We start from the raw sequence: 26,613 nt of genomic DNA, 5'->3' as shown, positions 1-26,613 counted from the left end.
ATGACTTGTTTTCATTTGTCATCAGGTATCATCAGAAACACAAGAGCAAGGCAATGTTATAAAAATGCAATTTGTTCTTGGTTTATATCCATACTGATATTTACTTACAACTCATTGATTGATTGATTGATTCATGTTAACTCCAACATAATTACTGAACCTTTTTTATATGGCTGTGAGGCAAATGGTATAGATGATGCAAATGTGAGAAAAACACTATGACTGCTTCCATGGTAATGACATTCTACAAAGCATGTCCACATGGTATTAAATGATAAGTAATTGTAATGCACATCTGGATCTGAGTATATGAACTTTATGTTTCTCAGTGGATATGAAAATTAAATTTAGTAAAACTTTAGACAAACCATTATTCCATACAAATTAACTTTCAAAGCCTGTATTAATAAAAACAGTAGAAACAAATATTTACATTTGTGGCTTATATACAAAATAAGAAATCTATAGTATCATTAGGGAATTTATTATCAGAAACTTATAATTGAACACTTAATCCCTCTTAAATATTGTGCAGCAACAGAACAGTCATATATCAAAAAGCCTACAATTTAGGTAAGACAGGTATCAGAGAGTTCTATTTCCCTACATACAAAGTAAGTATAAAGTGCATTTTGCTTGTAGGTCTCTTAGGATGGAAATTTCACAACTGTTCTTAGCAGGTTATTCCATTTTTCTCATTCTGACTGAAATAATTTGTCCTCTCTTTTTATTTGTTCTTCTAGTCTTGCTTTAGAAGGAGCATTGTTTCAGCAGTGTCCTTTGTTTATTGGACACAAATTTATGTACCCTTTCTAAACAATTCAAATTCTTTCAGCATTTTGAAAAATATCTTTTATTATAGCTCTTACATGGTAAATTTTTATTATTTGTGTATTTTTTAAAATATAAAGCTCTAGAAGTTAGTGGATGTGAACATGCAGAAATAAGCCCATTTTACTTTGAAGCCCATATATATTGATTCTTTCTTGTCCTAGGCTTTGTGTAGGTTGGCTATTAGTCCCTAGTGTTTCTATCTTGAACTTACCCTATAGAACTGCCTCCTGCTTCTGGAGAGCGCTTTCCTTTTGGATTCTCAATTTATTCCTGACTTCCAGAGTATTTGCTGCTTCAACATTAGAATCAGCAAGTATGATTGAGTTATTATTAGGTCTGCCGTTAAGTCTATCATTTCACTTCACGGAGTTTTGTCAGGATAGTATTGGAAGGATACAAGATTGTGTCTTTAGTAGTACAATTTGGTGATATGGGTTAAAAAACTTAAAATGTCTTTAATCTACAAATTTAACTTCTAAAAACATATCATAAGGTATTAATAGAGATACCATGCACACATTTATGAAAAGGATATTCATTTTAATGTCATCCTTAAACTTAAAAATGAAAACAAAATTTAAGAGTAAGATAATGAGGCATTGTTAGATACTCAAAGTGCATGTAGATGGTGGAAAACTAAGAATGCCAGAACATTAACGGTGGTTATCTCCAGGGTGTAGAGTAGGATATTTAGGTTTTTTTTTTTTTTTGTATATTTCTTCTGTTTTCAAAATTTCCTACTATGAACAGATATTATTTTTGTAATCAGATTAAAGAATAATATATATTAAAGGAGAAATCAAATAAACTAGAACTCATTCTTCTTGTTTTTTTCTACATTTTAGAGATAGTTGTTAAATTCATATTCATCCTACACAATTGCCCAGTAAAAAGCATTATTTCATAATACATTAATGGAAAGCAATACATTTTAAGAATTCATTGAATGCTTCCATGTGCTATGCTCAGCATGTAAAGTAGACTAAGACACAACCATGACTTTGAGGAGATCAAAATCTGTTGGAAGACAAATTTTGAAGTGAAGAATACAAATTATAAATGATTAAGTAGAAATATATAAAGCTACAATTTGTCCAATATTATTTAATCTATGTACCTGATATCATGCAATGAGGATTCAATTTCTGAGAAAAGTTGTAAGAATCAAAATAAATTCTATCTACATCTATTATATTTGTTACATCTATTATAAAAGCAATTATACTGACCTGACCCTATTTACTTACATGATAGTTTCTTATGTTGTTTTTGATTTTTTTAGTCAATTGATTTTTTTTCCTAGATTTTCTTCAGGTGTTGAGAATTATCTGAGTGGAATTATTATTTTTTCTTTCTTTTTTATTAAAGATGAGCACATGTACTCATTTTTAATGCCCTTCCATGAGTACTAAAAAAGGGTGCTAGTAGTTCAGGAATGGCATCTGATTAGATCCTGAAAACTATATGTCATATAATAAAAGTGTGAAACTTGTATATATTAATTTATATTAATTTTGATGTATTACAATTTCTGATTCTTTGTGTTTTCAGTCTTTCAGTAGTTTTTCCTCTGGTGCTTCATCTTTACATCTTTTTGTTGCAACTATTTTGTGCTCTAGTCAACTCTTTGGATTTGATCTATGTAAAAACTGAAGCAAAATAGCTTTATATATTTCACACATTGGATTTTTTTAATGTCTTTCAGGTGAGCAGTAATATTTTAATGAATAATGTCTGACTAAATATCCTAAAAATTGTTAACTTTCTTTTTGCAGTTTTTTTGCATTTCTTACATAGAAATTCCCTGTGTTTACATGGCATATTCTAGGGTGGCATGTTTTTGCCCAGCAAGCCATTATATTGTGCTAATTGAATTTTTAAATTGTTTTTAATGTCATAGGGACAAAAGGGAGAACCAGGATTAGTGCCTGTTGTAAGTATATGTATAATCATTGTTTCCTTGTACCTTAAATAAACTTAGCTTATAGTATAATTGTGTATTACTGCTTATATACATACTTTCAAAAATAAATTAGTTATTTTAAAAACAAGTTTTTAGTATAACACAAGCAAACCAGAACAGATTAGTTACTTAATACAATATTTGATATTCTGTGTTCCTGACTTTTATAGTCCCATGACTAAAGGTAGAAAGTCATTGTTTTAAAAAGTTAAATATATTACATGTGGATATACACTGATAGTTAATATTAGTACTAATTAGTATAGTAGTTTATTGTTCCACACTTCTGGAAATATGTCATGCCCTGATCCTGATCAAAATTCCATGTTGCATAAGAATTCCTAAGACTTCTTTAAACTTGTTAATGGATCAAGAAGTATATTACTAAACAGGATTAAAGCTTTTCAGCTATCCTAGGTTTCATTATTTATTTATTTATTTATTTATTTATTTGAAACAGAATCTCGCTCTGTCACCTTCAGCTATCCTCCTAGGTTTCATTATTTTTTTTATTTTTATTTTTTTGAAACAGAGTCTTGCTCTGTCACCCAGGCTAGAGTGCAGTGGCACAATCTCAGCACACTGCAACCTCTACCTCCCAGTTTCAAGTGATTCTTGTGCCTCAGCCTCTCGAGCACCTGGGACTACAGGCGAGAGCCACCATGCCTAGCTAAATTTTGTGTTTTTAGTAAAGGCGGGGTTTCATCAATTTGGCCGGGCTGGTCTTCAACTCCTGACCTCAAGTGATCCACCCACCTTAGCCTCATTCTCCTAGGTTTTAAAGGCATTATCATCAGTCTGTCAAGACAAAAAGAATATCCATGTTGATTTATTTAGCAGTGTTTATATTCTTTATTTGCCTTTAATTGGTTGTGTTTTTTTTTTTTTACAAAGATTACCTAAAAATTAAATAATTCATATTGTTTAATTTCATTTTAAAAAGCATTTATGTGTGCTTACTATGTTTTAGGTGTTAAGTGCTTTACAAATACAAATATATATTATTTATCTTCATAACTCTATGAGGGAGGTAGTTACGTAATCATCACTACCATTTTACATTTAAGTTTCCACTTAAGGTTCTTAAGAACAAAGAGGATGAGTAATTAGTCAGAAGTCACACATCTGGTAAGGGGCAGTGTCAGAATTTGAACCCAGGCCTCTTGGCTCCAGTGTTGGTGTTCTTTATCACTACTCCAGCACTGCCTCCCTATATTAGAGTTAAAATTAGATAATATCTTAAATCTTAAGGAGAGGAGGAAATAGGCATCAATTGACAACATCCATTTGTCAAAATAATTACTGTGTTTTTTTGTTGTTATTCTTATTTGTTGACTATTGACCTCTCTGAATATCTGCAGAAACTTTACCTTTACAAATTTTCTTGTTTATTGTTTAGGTAACAGGCATACGTGGTCGTCCAGGACCGGCAGTAAGTAGCTTCTCCCAATATTCATGGTACTCTTGTATTCCTTGATATACTGAAAATCTTTACACTTATTATATCCATGAGAAGATAAAAGAATTAAACAGTGATGCTTGGTCTCTTAAAGCGTTTTGTCTTAGACCATCTTCAAGTTAGACATTCCTTTGCAGCAGTGAATGGTAGATAAGGGGTCGTTTTATTCTGAAACTGAAGAAACACCATGTTAGTCTTGCAGTTGGTTATGTTAAAGGCAGAACACTTTATTGTTACATTTGTTAATTTTGGTTCGACTTTGTTCACTGAAATTAGGGCATAATTGTGTGTTGTTTGACTATGATTAATGATGGGCTAGTTTTATCTGCTTAATAAAATTAAATTGTATATTGCAGTAGAATATGGGAAATCATATAGCCATATTTATGGCTTAGTATAAAAGACTAAATTTTTCAAGTTTGGATTATCAGCAGTATTCATAACATATACAAATACTTCATATAAATGTTAAACACATCAAATCAACTTAAATAAAATACTAAGCCAGCTTTAATGGACTCACTCTGGTTCTTCTGAAGCCCTCACTTTTAAACGATGGGTTGAGTAAATACACAATATAATCTTCCTAACTCACTTTAAATCCTCTTTTAAAGAGAAACAAAGTTCCCCTGACAACATCCATTTCCCAGGGGGAAAAAAGCCATTTTAAGATATCAGCACTATAACACCACTTTTAAAATATAATAGTCATTTGTTATTTAAGGGAAAAGTAACTGTAATTAAGAATTGGAAATTTCCAAGGGGTTTTAAACATACAAGGGAAATAATGCCATATTCTAAATAAAGTAAAAAGATGCTTGAATGTATATAAAGCAGTACTATAGTAGTCTAAGAGGCTTTCCTTTCCATTGCTTTTATCAGCAACTTGAACAGTGATGAACATTTTGGGGTATCATGTACCAATTTGATTTCATACAGTCCCTGGAATAATTGATAATTCGTGGTTTGCACATTTATGTAATTTTTCAAAATCAGAACTGTAAGTTTTTGTGCTCAGAGTTTTGTGGCAAAGGCTATACCTGGGAGAAGACAGCAAATATGATCCTTAAAAATTTGCAATTACTAGTCAAGCTAATCTGTTTAGCTCACTATGCTTCATGATGCCATAATGTACACCTAGTTCTTTATAGGTCTTTAAATTTCACTGATAAAATAAACAACGCTTCTAAGTGTACAGAACTTTTATATGCACATGGCTTTATTCTCTATAGTCTTCAACTGAACTGAATGAAGTGTGGTATTTCTGTTTTCCAATTTTCTTTTATCAAGTAAACTTTTAAAAAATTCAATAAGAAAGTATAAATTTTTGCATGCATAATCATCATTTTCTGTTTTAGGGACCTCCAGGATCACAGGGACCAAGAGGAGAGCGAGGGCCAAAAGGAAGACCTGTAAGTTGACAGGAGGGCTCCTTGTGGGGAACGTGTAGCCAGTCAGCTTACACTGTGTTCTGTGAATGCAGCAAGGAGCTGGGAGCACTGTTCCTCTTTCACCTCCATTAAATGTTAGAAAAATACAATAATAATTGTATATTATCTTATTAGATAACACAAATGATATTTCCTTGTCCCTTATGAGGTCAAATCAAAATAAAGTAGAACTTAAGGAAGCATAATTAACATATCCTGAGTTTCACTCATGAGTAAGCAATGCCAAGAATGTACTGTTGAGATAAAACATCCAAGTTATGTGATCTGTGGTTGCCACAGGAATAACCAAGCTGGATATGGGAAACAATTGTTAGAGGGTAAAATTTTCTTTCAAGTGGTTGCACAACAAGTTTATTTCCCAGGTAGCACTCTGCCTTTTTCACTCAGCAGCCACTGCACAGATATCAAAGGAGTAATTTTAAAAATCAGCAATCCCATTACCAGACAAGTGAAATACCTTTAAAATAAAATAATGACCTCAATATCCTTGAGATAAAACATAAAGATATTATATAATATATACCAAAGGTTTTCTTTTATTACTTATCTGCGCAGAATACATGTTGTTCTCAAGTGTTAGGGTTACAACGTTTTTTCTTTTCACTTTTTTTTTTTTTTGGAGAGAGCTTCACTCTGTCGTCCAGGCTGGAGTGCAGTAGCGTGATCTCGGCTCACAGCAAGCTCTGCCTCCTGGGTTCATGCCATTCTTCCGCCTCAGTCTCCCGAGTAGCTGGGACTACAGGCACCAGCCACCACACCCAGCTAGTTTTTTGTATTTTTTAGTAGAGATGGGGTTTCACCGTGTTAGCCAGAATGGTCTCGATCTCCTGACGTCGTGATCTGCCCACCTCGGCCTCCCTACAACGTTTTTTCTTATGTATCACTTCTAAAATCTAATGTCTTTCATATATTACATAACTGTATTAATTTGTATATTGCTCTCATTATCCCATGTTTCAATTAGAAAAATTTTTTTGTACTGTTTAATTTTTTCTCTAATTATATCTACTAAAACTCTCAGTAGATTTTTATCCTTTTAAATATATATTTATCCATATTTAAATGGGAGGATTAGAAGATAAGGAAACAACAGACAACTTGAAATGTATAAATGAGGATAAAATATATTTTAGATCATATACCTAGGAACTCTTGCCACTAGTTTCATCCTTGTTACTACATTATCCTTCTACTCATTTCACCTCATATATAGTGTGATGTCAGTACTTTTTCTTAAATGGGGCTGCAGTATGGATGGTATTTGCAGGCATGTAGGTGCAAAGCAGTGCCCCAAGAGGTTGGACATATCCATATAGGTGAGCAGCAGGACTGTGTTCAGATTATTTTATGCCCCATTCTTCACTGTGGTTGTATTGAGTTTTCTCACTAGTGTTGGTAGCTTAAACACTGCTGTAGCTCTCCAGATGTCTGTTCTAGATCTAGAAAGACAGAAATAGGTAGAAAATAACATCAGTTGGGTGGAGGATGGGTGGTCATTAAAAAAAAAAGATTTTGCGTCGGTGTTTTTGTACACTGTAAGTAATTGAGAACATTGGGTCCTAAATCTACGTAGAAGTTGTGGGACCAGACTTCCAGAGTTCCTGGTTAAGATCTGACGAATCTGCTCCCCAACACTTCTCACTTATTTTCCCTATTTGACTTTGTGATGTGGTCAGTTTCCTACCTTGGTTAGGCCTGAGACAATCAATGTGAATTGGGTATAAGTGTGTGTGCATTTTGTGTGTGTGTGTCAGAAAGAGCGAGAGAGAGCGAGAGATTGAGAGAGAGAGAGAGAGAGAAAGGGGGGTAGATTTTTTATGAGGAATCAAGTGAGACAACCCTGGCACATATCCAAGTAGGAAATCTCTTCCTCTGTTAATCCTAGCAAAGAGGTAGTGTGATACAACTCTTTTAATGCCTGCCTACATGAGTTTAAAGATATGAAATGATGTATAGCTTTGCATGAAATGATGTATATGAAATGATGGGCATGATGTAACAGAATGCCCATAGGCAGAATGTTTTGCCTCATACCTCGAGCCTTCTAGGAGCTGCTTAACTGGACTAAAATTATGGCTGTCACAATATAGGGTGGTTCTGCAATCAGAAATAGCATTCCCCCGCCCATGCAATTATATTACCATGAAACAGTGCAGAAGACTCACAATGTACAGCATGGTTTCTCACTGTCAACACTATTGATATTTTAGGCCAAATAATTCCATATGCATAGTAGAAAGTTTTGCAGCATTCCTGGTATCTACCCACTGGATGCTAGTTGAAACTGCCATCCCCCATACAATTGTGACAGTTAAAAATGTTTCCTGACATTGCCAAATCCAGGCAAAATAGCTCTGGACTGAGAACTACTATGTCAGTAGTCCAGTATGAGATACTCCCATAAAACCTGCAGGATTAGCCAATGATTTTCACTACTGTCTTTCATCACACATCCTCAATTTTAAGTGTATTGTTCAGATAACTTCATAGTGACAAACTAGCAACCTGACAGGAGATGGACCGTCAATGATGTGCTAAGTTCTAGTTGCATGTGACCCTTAACCACTATTGGTATGTTTCCTGATCTGTAAAATGGGAAATATACTAGATCTTAACATCTATAACGTGTGTGTGTGTGTGTGTGTGTGTGTGTGTGTGTGTGTGTCAGAGAGAAAGAGAGAGACAGAGAAACCAGAGAAATGAAGTTCTTGACAATTCCTGGTCATTCGTCTTTTCTCCTTGTGGATGTTTAAACATCGCCATCTAGTGGCAACCTCGAAGTACTTTTTTATTGTAGATTACTGCGGAGATAATTTGAGTATCTTGGAAATGGAAGGGAAGGATAATAAATGTAACATTTACCTTAATATAAGAATTATGTAATTCAGCTCACTTGAAGATATAAAAATAGATACTTTTAATGAGCTCCCAAATTCTAATTTGCTTTTGGTATTTACCAGTAAACATTCTTGTGTTCACTTAATTTCAGATAATTTTTATAAAAGTTTTTATTAATTTTAATCCTAATTTGTACAACAGTAAATTTCATAAGCTATTTAGAGGGGATTCCATGGAGGCATGTAATAAATCATGAATCAATGAAAACAATCTTAGGATCAGACTTTGAAATATGATTGTTAATTACAGAAGAATGGAGAAAGTCACAATCTCTTTGGAGGACTAGTGAATATTTCACAAACTTGTCTCCACTCCTATTGACACTAAACGTAGTTTTGTGTGTGTCTCTTTGGAAATCTCATTGGGAGCAGAGATTATACATTAGTTCACTTTGTGTATATAATAATATCTGGTTATTAATTAGCAATTGAACATTGCAAGAACAGATTCAGAGTTTTCTACACAAGGCTGTATGAATAAACCAGACTATTATTTTGTCTATGCTGCCTTATACATGTCCTGTTCATGTTACTCACATTCGTATGATCCAGGAGTCCTAGAGAACAACTGAAATCAGCCTCTGTTTTGTATAATGAAGTGTGAAGTAAATTGATAGTAGCTTAGGAGTCAGAAAAGTTTTGATTTTTAAAAACTAAGAATATTTTTCTAAGATATCATTTTTAATATAAGTTTTCAGGCTAAGTATTCTGCTTCTATTTAATAGATAAATTTGCTTATTTATCCCACTACTGCAAGAAATAAATATGTCTATATAAATGTTTAAATATATTAAAATAATTAAATTTCTGAATAGCTATGATGCCACACTCCCTGAAACCATCATATACAAACTGCTGCCTCTGCCACCTGAGCTTGTCCTGTGTTTGCTCCTCTGCACTATCAGCTCCCATTTGAATTGCTTACTGTGGGCCCATAGGTATTCTCATGTTTAATCATGGGAGTTCTTTTTTTTACTTCATTTACCATATTTCCCTTGATCCCTGCTTAAAATTATAAAAAGCATATTGTCTTATGACTTTTTGGTCCTTTCTTTTTAAAGCCTGTCAAGATTCTTTAGGGTTAAGGAGCCAGAAAATACTTAACTAGCCTTGTGGGAATGATGAGGTTAGAGGACAGAGCATTTCCAGAACTGAGGACGTGGCTGTTCCCCAAGCTGCCTTCAGAATGTGGGTTAGGAGAAGGGTGGAATTTGGCAGCTAGAAATCATTGCTCACTTCTTTGAGAACTTAGACTTGGCTGGGTCACAGTGCCTTTGCCTCTAATTTCTCAATGGTCTAGTCTTCCTGTGGGGGTGGGAAGGAAAATAAAGGGTGCTAGGCTTAAAGTATTAAAGAGGACTAAAAGGTAACAATACAATATGCATGTACTGAGTGTCTAGTATGTACCAGGAACTATGCAAAGAGTTAAACAATTAGATAGAAAATTTCTACAAACTCCAATCAAGGGGTTCTTGAATTTGGGGGGAAAGGGAGAAGTTAAGCAGACATGTACATAGTTACTGTAATTTTACTGACAGACAAGTGAATTTATAATTGTTGATCAAATACCCTTGCATGGCAAAAACTCAATCAAATAAGGAAGTTCACTCTAGAATAGGGTTGAACTGAAAAATGTAAAAATAATTATTCTAAGAATGCTGATTTCTGGGTATTTAACACACCAAATAAAGTTCTTACCCAGACCATATCTGAATGGTAGAAGTTCAGACCTATGCTAAAATCAGCAGTGATGTGGCTGATGAAATTACTCTAAGTGGCTAGATTGCCATTTATTTTTAAAATAATAAACACTCCCTTGCCATTAAGAAGTCTGTGCCTTTAGCTTTCTACTAAGTGTATATTTGGCAGTGGGTTCTAATTTTAACTGGCTTGTTTTCCAGGGTCCTCGTGGACCTCAGGGAATTGATGGAGAACCAGGTGTTCCTGGTCAACCTGGTGCTCCAGGACCTCCTGGACATCCGTCCCACCCAGGACCCGATGGCATGAGCAGGGTGAGTTGTGTGCATTGTTCAATGTCATGTACAGGTCGTGTTTTAAATTATTGATATATTGTTAGGATTTTAAATCGTCTCAGTTCAGATATTGACACTTGACTGTAAGAGCAGTTAAATAAGGTCAACACTGCTATGGACAATAAAACTAATAAAACCACAGGGAATTGTTGGAAAAATTTGAAGAAGTATTTTCTAAAGTACTACTTCAAATTGTTTGTATTTCTCAATGTCAGGTCTGGATTTCATGAGCTTTGTTTTTTCTATTGATTCTAAAGAACCACTGCTTTTTCCCCCTTTAAATGAAATGAGAGATTTATCTGTCCTATTCTCTAGGCTAAGAATGCCAACAAAATCTGCTCCATATCCTCCACAAGAGAGGATGACACATCCATGAGGAGGGATATGAGAAGGCCGTTGAGTTGACGCTAAAAATGACACCTAATTATTTCTCCAATTTTAGTTTTTTTACTTGAAGTAAAGTCAAACAAAATGTCTTTCAATACCTACTTCTTTGAATTGTTAGTGGCAGACATAGGGGATTTATAAGTACAGGCATACCATGGAAATATTGTGGGTACAGTTCCAAACCACCTCAATACTACAGTAAAATGAGTTGTGTGATTTTTTTTTTGTTTCTCAGTGCGTATAAACTTACATTTTTCCACAATGTAGTCTGTTATAAAGTGTGTGATAGCGTTATGTCTAAAAAACAAGGTATATTCTTTAATTAAAAATACCTTATTGTTAAAAGTTGCTAATAATCATCTGACCCTTGAGGAAGCCATAATCTTTTTGCTGATGGGGTGTTTTGCTTTGATGCTGATATTTGCTGACTAATAAGAGTGGTATTGCTGAAGGCTGGAGTTGCTATGGTAATTAAAAAAATAAGACAACAATGAAGTTTGCCAAAAATCCTTTGTTGTCATTTCAACAATATTCACAGTATCTTCATCAGGAATAGATTGCATCTTGAGAAACCACTTTCTTTGCTTATTCATAAGAAGCAAGTCCTCATCTGTTAAATTTTTATCATGAGATTACAACAATTAAGCAACATCTTCAGGCTCTACTTATAATTCTAGTTCTGTTGCTATTGCCATTATATCTGCAATTACTTCCCCCATTGCAGTCTTCAACCACTAAAATTCATTCGTGAAGGCTGGAATCAACTTCTTCCAAACTTCTGTTGAGGCTGATATTTTGACCAATCAATCAAGAATGTTCTTAATGGCACCTAGAATGATGAATCCTTTCCAGAAGATTCTCAATTTATTTTGACCATTATATTCTTAAGTAATAAGATTTAAAAGTTGAAATTTATTTTGATCCATGGGCTGCAAAATGGTTTTTGTATTAGCAGGCATGAAAGTGACATTAATATCCTTGTGTATCTCCATCAGAGCTCTTATGTGACCTAGTGCATTGTCACTGAGCAGTAATATTTTGAAAGGAATCCTTTGTTTCTGAGCAATAGGTCTCAATAGTGGGCTTGAAATATTCAGTAAACAATGCTGTAAAGGCTGCAAACAGATGTGCTGTTATCAAGGCCTTGTTGTTCCATTTATAGGGTACAGGCAGAGTTGTTTAATCATAATTCCTAAGCATGCTAGGATTTCCATAATAAGAAATAAACCCTGGTCTTAGCTTAAAGTCACCAGCTACATTAACCCCTAACAAGAGAGTAAGCCTGTTCTTGGAAGCTTTGAAGCCAGGCATTGACTTTTTCTCTCTAAAAATGAAAGTCCTAGATGACATCTTCTTCCAATAGAAGACTGTTTTGTATACATTGAAAATCTATTGTCGAGTGTAGCCACGTTCATCAATGATGTTAACTTGATCTTCTGGATAACTTGCTGCAGTGTCTACATCAGCATTTGCTGCTTCACTTTGCACTTTTATATTATGGAGATGGCTTCTTTCCTTAAACCTCATAAACCAACATTTTCTAGCTCCCCAACTTTTCTTCTGCCACTTGCTTGCTTCTTTCAGCCTTCACAGAATTGAAGAGGGTTAGGGCCTTGCTCTGGATTCGATTTTGGGCAAGATAATGTTGTGGCTCATTTGATCTTCTATCCAGACTACTAAACCTTTCTCCATATTAACATTAAAGCTGTTTTACTTTCTTATTATTTGTGTTTACTGAAGTCGTACTTCTAATTTTCTTTAAGAACTTTTCCTTTGCATTCATAAGTTGGATGACTGTTTGGTGCAAGAGGTCTAGCTTTGGCCTATCTTGGGTTTCAACATGCCTTCCTTACTAGACCATTTCTAGCTTACAATGTAAAGTGAAAGATGTGAGACTCTTTCTTTCACTGTTGTGTCTCAGGGAATAAGTAGGCCCATGTAGAGGAAGAGAGATGGGGAACATCTGGTTGGTAGAAGAACACACACAGTATTTATTGATCAAGTTTACTGTCTTGTATGAGCATGATTCAAGGCACCCAAAACAATTGCTTTAGTAACATCAAAGATCACTGAACACAGATCATCATAAGAGATATAAGAACAAATAAAGATATTAAAGTATTATGAGAACTAACAAAATGTGACACAGAGACACAACACAGAGTAAACACATGCTGTTGCAAAAATGGCACCAGTTGTCTTGCTTGGTGCAGGGTTGCCACAAGACTTGAATTTGTAATAAACATAATATTAGTAAAGCACAGTAAAATGAGGCATGCCTGTAGATTGAGACCTTAGCAAGGATACATAGGAAGCATGAATATGATTTTTGCTTTACAAAAGTTCATATACATTTTTTTCAACAGATTGTAGAAGAAATTGCCAATTTATTTATAAACAGCACACACATTCTTTCCCACCAAAATTTGGAAACTAATGTGACTACTAAAATATATATGAACAATTTTGGTCAGTTTGATTACTAGGGTTTTTTAATTGTGAAAGAGAGTAGGTCAAACTGTTTCCGATCTTGGAACAGTCAGGGATTAATTAAAAGGACTATAAAAGTTTTATCGGCTGGGCGCAGTGGCTCACGCCTGTAATCCCAGCACTTTGGGAGGCCGAGACGGGAGGATCACGAGGTCAGGAGATCGAGACCATCCTGGCTAACACGGTGAAACCCTGTCTCTACTAAAAAAAAAAAATACAAAAAAAGTAGCCAGGCGAAGTGGCGGGCGCCTGTAGTCCCAGCTACTCAGGAGGCTGAGGCAGGAGAATGGCGTAAACCTGGGAGGCCGAGCTTGCAGTGAGCTAAGATCCGGCCACTACACTCCAGCCTGGGCGACAGAGCAAGACTCTGTCTCAAAAAAAAAAAAAAAAGTTTTATCAACTTACGTAAATATAATTTAAAGTTTACTGGGCATCGAACAAACAAAGAATATCATCCAAAAATAGTCCAAAATGGAATCTGGAATCTTTAGGACAAATGTTCTAAAGGCATCTTTTAGGTTTTGTTTAGATGTTTGGCATGTCTAACTGTGGGAAGAAATCAGTTAAAGAGACTTAAACCTGCAATCAATTAGACTGGCTAGTGCTTATCAGAACAACCCATGTTTTTATCAAGTATCAGACATTTGCCACGTTGCAGAAATTGCTCTGGAGCAACATACTTATAAAATACTCTGGGAAAGAATGGTCAATCAAAGGCAGAAACAATCAAAACAACTTAAGTCTTTTTCCAAGCTTTAAAATCAAACACTTAGAATGGCTGTTAGAAGAGGCATTCTATAAGAATTCCAGAGAGTGTCCATTTATCCATATGAAAAGGATGTTGATGTATGTCTTTTACTGTAGAAATAATGTCAACACATTGCTTTTACAGCCGTTTTCAGCTCAAATGGCTGGGTTGGATGAAAAATCTGGACTTGGGAGTCAAGTAGGACTAATGCCTGGCTCTGTGGTAAGCATAAATTTTACTGATCATTGAAGTACTTCAGTGAAAAAATTATTTTAAAAAGAGAATCTTGAGTTAACTAGTCAAAGAATAACATGCATCTTCTTAAACACACTCATTTATTCATTCATTCATTTAATTTATTTACTGTGTGCCAGTTAAAAGCCCGGCATGTTTCATTCATAATTATGCAAACTTTTTGCTGACATTAATAAAGGTCTATCTGTATATTTTATTTAATATTGGAAGAAAATAAAGGAGTTTAAGACATATAACCACAATCACAATAATAAAACCTATAGATTTATTAATAGAAAACAAAACTATTTTATGGTGCTGTTAGAAACAGTGGTTTGGTAAAACTTTGAAATGAGATGTTTTGCTATTTTCATTTTTATTATTTTCTACTTAATATCCTCTGGCTGCCTTATTCCAACAGCTCTATGGTTTCCTGGCTGGGTCTTCTCAACATTCTTATCCTCTTTTGAATTTCTTCAACATCAGAAAGACTCCCATTTTTTTCCTGGATATTTGGAGCAATGCAATTTTATTGACTAAATTAACACTTTTAAAACCAACTCTCCATATTTTATTGCTCATAACATAATTCAAAATAATTCCAGGTTAATAGAATTTCAGGCAATAAGAAGTGCAAAATCAGACCTCATAGATAACCACCCCTACTATCCATCCTTAAGGCCAGCATTATGAGCATTTTAAATATTATTTGTATATTTTTAAAGTTACTAGTAATATGGCATCATTTAGTGATTCTTTTGGGATTTTTTTTTGAGTTGCATGTTTTTATCCATTTGGAGTTTAAATTACATATGTAATTTTAAATGGAGCTTTTCTTACTATATGTTCCATTCAAAATAAAAATTTAAAATTTTGCCATAAGAATAAATTTGATTTTAATTTATTCTACTTTTTTAAAGTGTGATATTTAAAAATAGTAATAGACATATAATAATCAATGTTCTAAAATCGCATTTTTGTTTTCTCTAATAGACATATAATAATAAATGTTCTAAAATCGCATTTTTGTTTTCTTCCTTTTGTTATGCCTCAGTGGAACGATTTCATGTTTAAATGAGGAAAGCCTGTGTGGATAGTTTCAATCAATGTTGTGAAAGAAAGAAATCACCCAGGAAACTCAGTGCCCCAGATCATTTTCAACTCATATTTAATATAATCTAGTCATTATTGTTGACGTTTCATCTACCTTTAATTCAACTTATTTAAGTTATAAGAATTATCTGCTGTGAATCTGTAGAATTAAATAGGCAGTTTGAGAACTAACTTATGTCTGCCAAGATTTTTCTTTATTCGGATGTTCTCATTAACAGAACCATCCATTAAACACGCAAGTGTTCTTGTTCTAAAGACAAGGGGTGTGTACAGACATATGGCTCATTTCTCTTTATAACACTGAGGGTATGTATAAAATCATCCCAAATGTTGTCCAAGCTTTAATCTTGAATTTAGTTGCCTTCCAAATGAGTGCAGATGGAGAATGTCATCATCCCCCTTTGTCAAAGCTTCACTTTTCCAGATTCTAGAGATGATTCAACATTTTTGAAATATTTGACTGAATTGTCATGAGTACTATGCAACATTTCTCCTCATTTGTTTTTAAGGGTCCTGTTGGCCCAAGGGGACCACAAGGTTTACAAGGACAGCAAGTAAGTCTCTTTATAATTAAGTTACATACTATAGGAAAAAGATACACACATATATTACATAAGGTCTCTGTGACATGACTGCTTTTGGCTGGTTTTAAAATTTTATATTGTAATGCTCACTTCAAATAGGATATATTAAAGAGTTTTTATTTAGAAATATATACAGCATGTTTTTGCAAAGTTTATTGGGATAAATTTTTATCATCTGATTTCTTTATGTGACTGACCTCCGATAACAAGATTACATGCCTTTGCGTCTGAAGAGATTCATTATGTTATGTCATGAAAATGTTCATAATTGGTTATATGCCAACTCTGAAGCTATGAAATCAGATCGTAGGAGGCAATCCCCATGTGATATTATTAGAAATAAGAATCAAGATGTTTGTTCCGTGGGATCTTTAGGAAGAACGTAATGCAATATACTTTTAAAATGCCTATCAGATGCCAGTAAAATAGTGATGTAGAGCTATTTTTATTTTTTATAGCAATTCAACAGGCATCAGAAAATAATATTTTAAAAGAAAGAATGAAAATAACCTTTAGTTCAGTCAAGATTACCACATTGTCATTATCATGTGTGTGGAGTTTTACTTCAAGCAATCAGTGAATAGAAAAGGTAGTTGATGATGGTGATGATGATGATGTTGATGAGGAGAACTGCCACTGATTGAGCACTCACGCACTCTGTGCCAGCACTATTCTAGGTTCTTAACATACATTAATCACTTAAGCAGCCACAACAGCCTAATAAGGTAAGTACCAATATTATTCTGATTTTACACTTTAGGAAACAGTTATGGACAGATTAAGTAACTTGCCCAAAGTCACACAGCTGGAAGATGGCAGAGCCAGCTGTCTGAACAATTACACTGTGTATTGAGAGAGCACAGGATTTAATATTCTGTTTTTCCTTGGTTTGTATATGTACTTTGTTCTCAATTGTAGGGTGGTGCAGGACCTACAGGACCTCCTGGTGAACCTGGTGATCCTGGACCAATGGTAAATGTCAAGTAAGCATGTAGACCCAGTTACATTTGGGTCCACAATTATAATGATGTCAAATACTGAGTTAATTTATCTTCCCAGGTCCTCCCTAATGTAGGAAGAAATAACAGTCCAGTTTGGGAGTCCTGTTCTATGACCCGTTCTTAAGCTATATGTTTCTCGTAGCAGAATATTTAAATTCAAAGACTGATTATGATCATTAGACAGTGCTGAGTGATTTGCATTCATGCAATTATACCTTTTTTCTTATTGAGCACATGATCTGAGGGATGCAACAAAAAATTCAAAACATTAATAAAACTATTTTCTCTTTTTCAACAATATTTATTATTTTCATTCGTCTCAATAATATTGTGACATTTCATTTGTCTCAATATTTTGAATTATATTATTGGTAAGTAAAGGTAAATATTCTTTTTTTCCTTTTGTTTTGTTATTAGGGTCCGATTGGTGCACGTGGACCAGAGGGCCCTCCTGGTAAACCTGGGGAAGATGTAAGCTACCTTTCCTCATTTTCCAGTCAGGTTTTGAAGAGGCGAAGGAGTTACAATGTTAAAAAGAATGTTCTGTATTAATTTCCATTACATTTCCCCACCCTTTTAGCTTCCATTAAATTCAATGTAAACAGAAGAACTCAGAATAGAAGTTTACAAATATCTAAAAGGGGCTCTTAATTTGCATAGTATTGTATTATTAGGTACTACTGTCTCTTCCTGCATTCCCTGGATTTTTGTTAAGATTTCTCCATTAGATGCTAGGCTTGTTGTCACAGTAGCAAAAACCTTTCCTAGTGGAACCACTGAAATTATCTGAAATAAAAAATATATTGCTTTGATGGAATACATCATTATGAGGTCTTATATAAAAGGAATTTTTAAAATGTGTTAGTAGTATAGTGCCAATATGGCTCCCCAATGATGAAAAAATAATTTCTTCAATTGGATTTTTAATTAAAGTTAAGACCCAACTCCAGATTTTAACATTAAGGACATGTAATCAGAGAACAGTGTGCAATAGCAGACTTATATTTCTAGATTCTTTTCTTAGTTGTACCAAAGTTGAGGATCAAATTATGGGTAGGCCATTAATTTCTATGTGATACTAAACCAAGTATTAATAAATATTTTCTCTTTGTGAGTCATAAGATTCATTTAAACAGGTTACATTGAATTTGGCTATAGAGCACGTATTTCTGGTAGTCCCTTCTTTTTAACCACAGGAAAGAAATGGAAAGTAGTACTTTAACAAGCAATACTTTAATTCAGTGTCATGTGATCATATAGAATTCTATAGTATATATCCTATAGCATACATGTATGTTTGTGTGTATAAATTTTGATATTCATGAAATAGTGAGCTAGATCAGACCAGGAAAATTTTCAACAATTTTTTCTTCTGGATAAATTAATGAAAGCCACAGACTAACCTGATAGAATCGAGTACTATCAGGAATATAAGGAATAGAGCCTATTTTAATTTTTTTTTTTTGCACTGTTTAGAGAATTGCACATTAGCTTTCTAAAGAAGGCCGTTTTATCAGTAATTTATCATTTAGTTTCAAAGAAGAACCTTTTAATCACTTTTGCCTCCCCAATCTCCTACATTTTTTCCATAAAGGGTGAACCTGGAAGAAATGGAAATCCTGGTGAAGTGGGATTTGCAGGATCTCCGGTAAGTTTATACTCAACATAAGGCAAACTTTGAAAAATAAAGAACATTGAATTAAATTGCAATTCTCTGTATGCACATGTATCAGGCAATAAGTAAATGGAGACAAACAAGCATTGTTTGTTTCTGTAAAAATGTGAAATGTCACAGGACATTTTGCCAGAGTGATGGCTCTGCTTTGCATTGGCACCATAAATACGCCTTCTGGAGCTAGAGAAGTATATCGAACATAACATGAATACCCTCCAAACTGAGTATCAAATCCTCAGAAAATTCAGAAAAAAGTTTGTTTTTTTCATAAAATGAGTTACCAGCTTGACCTATTTACAGTTCACACTTCAATCCTATTTTAGCTTTCTAAAATCCTTTTAATATGTTTACTTTATATTGTCACATATGTCTAAACACTAGCTTGAAGAAAAGCTTGTTGCCTTGTTTTTTATCAACTAGGGACAATAAATTATGGACGAGATGCCTCTTTGGCTGCTCCCCAAACCGTAATTTTGGCTGAAATTCTTGATTAGTGTTCTGGGTCCTAAAATCATATGACAATATACACTGATTTCCAGCCCTCCTAACACAGCTGTTTTCTTCCCCTTTGGCTCCCTGAAAGAATAGACCCCTGGCAACTACTCCACCAGAATCCAAGACCTGGCCCCTTGGCCATTCTCTGAACCCACCTGTCTCTCATCACTCAAATTGCTTTGCCAGGCCCTCTTCTAGAATGTGTTACACTGGCCATGGGGAAAATTAGAGTATGATAAGCAAGCAAAAATCTTCCTCAAGCATTCCTACTTCTTGGGTTTCTCCTGCCCAATAGCCCAAACATTCACTCTCCTATTTATTATATTTTCTATAATTTCCTTATGTTTCTACCACTCAATACAATCAACAGTACCACATTACTTTCTGAAAATTGATGAGGTTCAATGCTAGGAAATGTTTTAAACAAATGAATGCTCCCTTATCTTTTAAGGGAAATTTACAAGGCTCAAAGGATTATTTGGTTGCAAACATAAACCAGTTTCCCAACTCCCTGCTTTCTTTCCTCCTCCATCAGCCTGGGAAATAAATGCAGACAAAGGCATGAGGTTTAATCATTAGCACAGATGTCCTTTTCAACCCATCCAGGTTTGAACTTCTCATGTCCTGCTGCACTCTTGCTCATGCTCACAGTGTGGGCCCTCCATGGGGAGGAAGGGTGCCCCGCCAGCACACCACAGATGCACTGTGCAAGCTCAGTGCAATGTGTGATTGCGCTGTAATGAAAGTCCTGGGTCAGCAGAATGAGAATTTTTTATGAGCATTAGGACATCTGGTTCATTTTCTTGTTACATTAGGGATATGTAATCACATGAGAATTTCCCTTGCAGACCATAAAAACTGAAGTTAACTAATTATTTGAAATAACATAGCTCAGCAATTCTCCTATAGGCTTAGATGGGTCTGCACTAAGTTCCCTGCTAAGGATGGAGAGGAGACAAATATCTGTAAAATGAGGGCTTAAGTTGAAGACAATGGGAGTTCTTGATGTGATATAATTCTTGAGCAGGGTTGTGTAAACAGAAGAATTAATGGGACTTCATTTGTTCAGAGAGCATGATTTGTTTTACCCCTACTGTGATAACCCTCTAAAACACTAAAGAAATAATTTTCTTTCAAGAGGTCACAGAGGAATTATTGCTTTGATTTTGTTATATGAATTTCATTCATTGAGTTCTTATTCAACCGTTTAGAAATAGTGAATGAAACCTATGATTTGCAGAGCAGAAGGATTTTGTTATCTGTGTAAGATCATGCTAGGACAAGAGAAGTTCCTTAGGAAAGGTTAAAGGACTATAAAAGTAAGAAATATTAAACCATTTCTTTATTCAGTTGTTTATCCAATGATTATTCATTGAATGTCCATTAACCAAACATAAGGCTAACTGCCAGCTATACATAAATTAACAATAATAATCAATACTTGATAATATCAATCAATGCTATCAAGGTGCTAAATATACTGGCGACAGTGGTAATGCCAATTCAATGCAAAATCAAATTAATGTAGGCCATGATAATAAGTAAATAAGTCAGTCACTAGCTTGGTATCTATTTTAAGATAGTATAAAAAAACTTTCATGCATCATTTCAAAGTAGTTGTACCACTGGATTTGATTTTCTGTGGTATTTCTGTTGTTTTTTATTTAATGTGTTTAGGTGAAAGCTACATAGAATTTGCAGAAATTAATTATTTAGTCAAGAAACAAAGCATTCTCATATTTCTTGACTTTGTTTTCTGTTGGATATTTTGTTTATTCATTTAGTTTTAAAAATAATTATAAATCCACAAAGTTTCTCCTAAACAATTTATTTTAAAAATTCCTGACCACATTATAATACTATTCTTCCCATCATATTCTGCTGCCAATATTCAGAAATTCATAGAAAATAAGAACATTGGTTTGCTACAAAGGCATTTAATGTTGTACCATAAATAAAGCACAATAAAGAAAGAAAAGGATAATTTTATCTCGAATTTCTCTCCTGAATATTTTTTCTCTACCTTGGTATAGTCAATTCTCATATTGGACATATTGATTCATGCTTATATTTTGTTTTCACTAATAATTATAACACAGTGATGTCATGTGAAAAATTTTAAATGTCATTAACTCAATACCTGGTATTAATTTGTATCCTTGTATAAGTGATGTTTCCATTTCTAACAGCATATTTACTTTGCTAATTTTGGTCACCCAGATATATTTTGACAGATAAAAGTATATTGCTTTTTGTTGTTGTTCTTCTTCTTAATATGTTGCTGGAAAACTGTGTACTAGCTATTTTTTGTGGGAAATGATATATTAAGGAATTTTGCATCCTTATTGACTCTAAAATGCCTTATCTATGTTTTCCTTCCAGGGAGCTCGTGGCTTTCCTGGGGCTCCTGGTCTTCCAGGTCTGAAGGGTCACCGAGTAAGTTCAATCTATTGTAATCCTCTCAGATACTGTAGTTTAGTGAATAGGCTCTGGGGAGCATTACCTTCAAAATCTTTACTAGTCAATTTGTTGATTGTCCTTAACTGTCTATGGTAGCAGTATTTATCTGTGGTTACTGAAATCATAAGTTTTTTATACATTTCCTTTGGGTTTAATTTGATTCAATAAAGAAATATGTTTTGAGTTCTTACTGTGTACTGGACACTATGCTACAAAAGAGGATACAGTGATGAATGAGAAAAATCTCTGACCTGAAGCTTCAGGCTAATGGGGGATACGGATGAAAAGTTAGGCAATTCCTATATAGTGGAAGAGGTGACGTGGTAGAGATAGAGAGTACTAGGTCACAGAAGGGGCCCAGTCTACCTAGACTTGGAAAGCAATAGAATGCCTTTTTTTATTACTGAAGATAATTACGATGTAACTATTATATATTGTTTAAGTATGTAGAATCTATCATCTATCTAATCTATTTGTCATAATAACAAATAGTGATTTTCAATCAATATACACTGGCCCCTGTTTTGAGTGTTTGAGATTTTGATTAAGATGTCTTGTCTGCTGCTATACTCGTTATTAAGGATTTTGAACATTCACCTTGAATACAAATGATATTTTATAACTATATGAACTCTGTAGTTATGTGTTTCCTCTAAAGCCACTATAAGTTTTTTATTTGTAGCTACAGATTAAATTTCTACAAAGTCACAAATGTTTGAAGGGTGAGAACATTGCAACTTGAAAATGTTATTTAAAGGCGAAAACTCTAATTTTCCTTGAATAAGCTTTCAGAATAGGTTGAGAATTTGAAAATATTTTGAGCAACAACTTTAAATTTGAGATTCATTTTTATAAGGCAATTTCTGCAAGCTTATTTTTGGTTCTTCTTTTATGCCTTTGAGAATTGAAAAAAAACAGGATACAAATACAAATTTATGTTTTTCTTCTCAGGGACACAAAGGTCTTGAAGGCCCTAAAGGCGAAGTTGGAGCACCTGGTTCCAAGGTAATCTTATAATTATCTCACTGTAACCTCACTTTGGCTTCTTAGTTTTGCTTCAAATATTTACACATTTTTCAGAACCATCTTAATTCAGCAGGAGAGAGGGCTATAAATAAATGGTTAGGTAAATAAACGTAATTTTTCAAAGATGAGTGGCAACAGCTTTACCATGACATGACTTAATATGCCTCCAAGAACAGCCTCCATGGCACTGGGTGTCTGCCAGTGTAGGATGGGTGTTGTCTTCTTATGAAGATGGCACTGTGAATCTATCTTCTAAAATACAATCATTCATTTTTTGTCTTAAAAAATATCTGAAAGATTTAGATAGTTCATTAGTCCCATTATTGAGTACTCCTTTAATGCCAAGACCCTCTACCCATTGTTTCTTCTCAAAATTTATTTGTATTTCTAAAGGGAGAAAAATCATCAAGGAAGTATAACGGAATTTTTAGTGGAAAACATCATGACCTAAGGTGGAAATCATTTGACTTTAAAATTTTTATTTCTAAGTCTCCTAGAATAGATCTTAAGATAATATTACAATCAATTTTAGCTTTGTAAAGTTTTACTTGAGACATATCAGACATAGATGAGTCCTTTCCTGAGACTAGTTACTGCGGCTAGGTATGATAGTTTCCATCAATCTTAAGTCCCCAATATTAATTTATATGTATTTCTTTAAAACTATACTACTATTGCATTTTGAGAAGAAGTAATAGAACAACATTCTGAGATCCTATGTCAAAAGTACATCTTTCATATGCCCTCTTTGAAAATATGCTTTTAAAATTACACACACAGAGCAAAGTGAAGTGAGTATCAGTTATAGGCTTCTCATACTGTAATGTATTCTCATTTTTGTTTTAGGGTGAAGCTGGCCCCACTGGTTCAATGGGTGCCATGGGTCCTCTGGTATGTGCTGGTTTTCTTGTTTCTTAAATTTCGAAGGTTACATTTCCTTGCCTTTTAGATTATAACAAGAGAATTTTTTAATGAAAAGTAAAAATAAATGGAGAACATAAGTTGGCTGGTAAAATAATCTTGATTACTAGCTGATAGACAAGCACAAGAGAGTTGAGCCCTTCTAATAGAAAAGGCTTTCAACATTTCATTGTTTCTCTTACCAGTTGAATGCCCTTATTCTTTTTCTATACACAGTGATCAAATCAAGATTATTGTAGATTTAGCCCATTAAAGCCAGGTTAAGTGAAATCTACCTATGTAAGGGGTGATAGGTTATTTATCTCCAAATGGGGAGAGTTTTTCAAACCCAACATTGCCCCTGGAAATACTACTGCTTGGTGGCCAATTATCTTGAGTCTCAATTGGATTGAGTGGGGTAGTCAGACTACCCTACATTTCAAATTAGGTGCTTCAAGAGATATTTCTTCTTTATCGTCATAGGGTCCGAGGGGAATGCCAGGAGAGAGAGGGAGACTTGGGCCACAGGGTGCTCCTGTAAGTATATCTGCTTTTACTTATACTGCTGAGATGTATATTTCAATTCATTATTAGATTTAGTTTACTGAACTTACCTTTTAAATGAAATTAACAGTACTGGTCACCTTTTTTTTTTTCTTTTTCTTTTGGAATAAAGTCAGTTTTACAGAAAAGTTGAAAATAAAGTACAGAGAATTCTTGAACAACCTTCCCTTTGCTTTTAATGTTAACATACAGCCACAGTACATTTGTTGTCTACTTTAATACAAAAATTAAGAAAATAATGAATACATATAGCAGCTTGGAATATAGTCCATAGAAAAACACAAACTTGGATATACTAATAAAATTACAATAATAAGAAACATTTATCAAAACCTTATTGTATGCCAAGAATTCTTCCAAGCATTTTATTTTATGTTCCCCCTACTCCTAAAAGGTGGGTACTCTGAGTGCACTCTTCGAAAGAGCTGAGTCTCCTGATCACCTGTCTTTGATTCATTTTAATTATACAGATTGAGAAATACTCTTGCAGACTATTTATGTAACTTGAATCTGTATAGGAGGCATATTCTAATTATTCCTTTCACAACTCTCTGAAGGTCAGGCTATGCTGACTAATATTTCAAACATAGTTCATTACTTTACACCTACTTTGCTTTAGAGAGTTAAGGACTGTCACCTTTCCTCTATTATTTCAAGATCCGATCATCACCATTACTCTTAGCAATCCCAGGTTTACACTGTCTCTGCTATTACCTCCAGCCCATAGAGGACGACTGACTCAGAGCTACTCAACAGTACCAAATTCAGGGCCCTGATTTGGAAAGTGCAAGACCCTCTCACCAGCCCATTCTATATCAGTTTAGTAAGCAGAGTGTCCTAAGAGGATATAGAGGATATTATAGAATATAGTCAACTATTGGCTTATCCAGGCTAACATCATCTATCAATATATTATGCTCACTTCTCTGTGCTTTCTTCTACTGTCTGCCAAGGGAGGTCTGACATTTCTGCCCCAGCATGGGCTATTGCTCTTCCCACATTTCTAAGAACTGTCTCCCATGTTAGCACTATTTCTCAGGGTTCTTACCAGGGTGTTAAATTGTAATATCATGAGACAGTGTATCCACATCATTAAAGGTTTCCAACTTTGTATTCTGTTTTTTGATACAGTGCCTTTAGGACCAAGACCCATACATTCTTTCTCAGATCCCACCTCTACCTAATGTTTAGGTCTTATAGGTGCTTTGGTGTATGATATCTTTTTTAAAAAGTAGTAGTGCTAGTTATTGGTCTGGTGTACAGAAGTGAGGCTTAAGTTGTCTGCCAAAGTAGAAGCTTAGGTATCATCTTCAACAAGAGAGAAGTACCAACTATTAATGGGGGGAATGGGCCACTTCTCTAGGCCCAGTGACTTTAGATGGACCTGAGATTTTAAAGTTCTTTTTTTTTTCATTTAAATTTTGAGGACAGGATCTTACTCTGTTGCCCAGGCTACAGGGCAGTGGCACAATCATAGCTCACTGTAGCCTTGAACTCCTGGGCTCAAGTGATACTCTCACCTCAGGCTCCCAAATAGCTGGGACTACAGGCACATACCACCATTACTGGCTATTTTTTTTTTGTAGAAACGGAGTCTCACATTGTTGCCAAAGCTGGTCTAAAACTCCTGGCTTCAAGCAATCCTCCAGTCTCAGCCTCCCAAAGTGCTGGAATTACAGGCATAAGTCACCAGGCCCAGCTGAAGTTCTTCAGTGTGTTGATGCACATATCCTAATGCCACTCCTCTCAATCCAGGACCCTGACCATGACATAACAGACTTTCTAGGTTTGAGAATTCAGCCATCCCACGAGCTCTCATAGTCTTGCATTAAGCCCTGTGCTTGGCCTGTTATTCAGCTTTTTCTTCTCTCTGGTTGCAGAAGATGAGAATTTAAAAAAATGCTGCCAAGGAGTCTTGCATTGGTGATTAATCACCATCAGCCTTTTAGTGTCTTTCTCCAATAGATACACTATACAAGACCCATGCAATTCCATCAGCTTTATAATTGTTATTTTCTTAATTCTTCTTAAATGCCCGAGATATTGCACCACTAGCCCATTCCCTTAAAATATCTCTGTTCACCATTGGTGACAATATTTGCCATTGTGCCATCGCAGCATGCCAAGGGTGATTCATACTCCGACTGTCACCAGCTGACCAGTGGGAAATCCAGCTTAAAAATCCCATTTTAGAGTTTGCTTTCTTGTAACCACTCTGGCATCAATGGTCTTAGGGTCTTAGGTCAGGTTTCCTAGGAAACAGCCTCAGGAAAGTGACTTGTATACGGTACAGGAAATT

General features: G+C 34.6%; 1 protein-coding gene across 1 annotated transcript in view; it reads left to right on the top strand.

Annotated features, from left to right (window-relative positions):
- Window positions 1-26,613, top strand: part of COL5A2 (collagen type V alpha 2 chain) — a 148,978-nt gene that overhangs the window by 77,827 nt on the left and 44,538 nt on the right. Inside the window, exons 4-16 of the mRNA XM_007965604.3 lie at window positions 2,735-2,767; window positions 4,197-4,229; window positions 5,615-5,668; window positions 10,506-10,616; window positions 14,407-14,484; window positions 16,119-16,163; window positions 17,112-17,165; window positions 17,612-17,665; window positions 18,789-18,842; window positions 21,747-21,800; window positions 22,776-22,829; window positions 23,697-23,741; window positions 24,234-24,287. Of these exons, the coding sequence (XP_007963795.3) occupies window positions 2,735-2,767; window positions 4,197-4,229; window positions 5,615-5,668; window positions 10,506-10,616; window positions 14,407-14,484; window positions 16,119-16,163; window positions 17,112-17,165; window positions 17,612-17,665; window positions 18,789-18,842; window positions 21,747-21,800; window positions 22,776-22,829; window positions 23,697-23,741; window positions 24,234-24,287 (723 nt within the window). The remainder of the gene's footprint in view (window positions 1-2,734; window positions 2,768-4,196; window positions 4,230-5,614; window positions 5,669-10,505; window positions 10,617-14,406; window positions 14,485-16,118; window positions 16,164-17,111; window positions 17,166-17,611; window positions 17,666-18,788; window positions 18,843-21,746; window positions 21,801-22,775; window positions 22,830-23,696; window positions 23,742-24,233; window positions 24,288-26,613) is intronic.

This window comes from Chlorocebus sabaeus, chromosome 10 (genome assembly GCF_047675955.1).
Source record: "Chlorocebus sabaeus isolate Y175 chromosome 10, mChlSab1.0.hap1, whole genome shotgun sequence".
NCBI classification, from domain to species: domain Eukaryota; kingdom Metazoa; phylum Chordata; class Mammalia; order Primates; family Cercopithecidae; genus Chlorocebus; species Chlorocebus sabaeus.
Note: the sequence above shows the minus strand (reverse complement) of the source record. Positions and strands in the feature narration are given on the sequence as shown.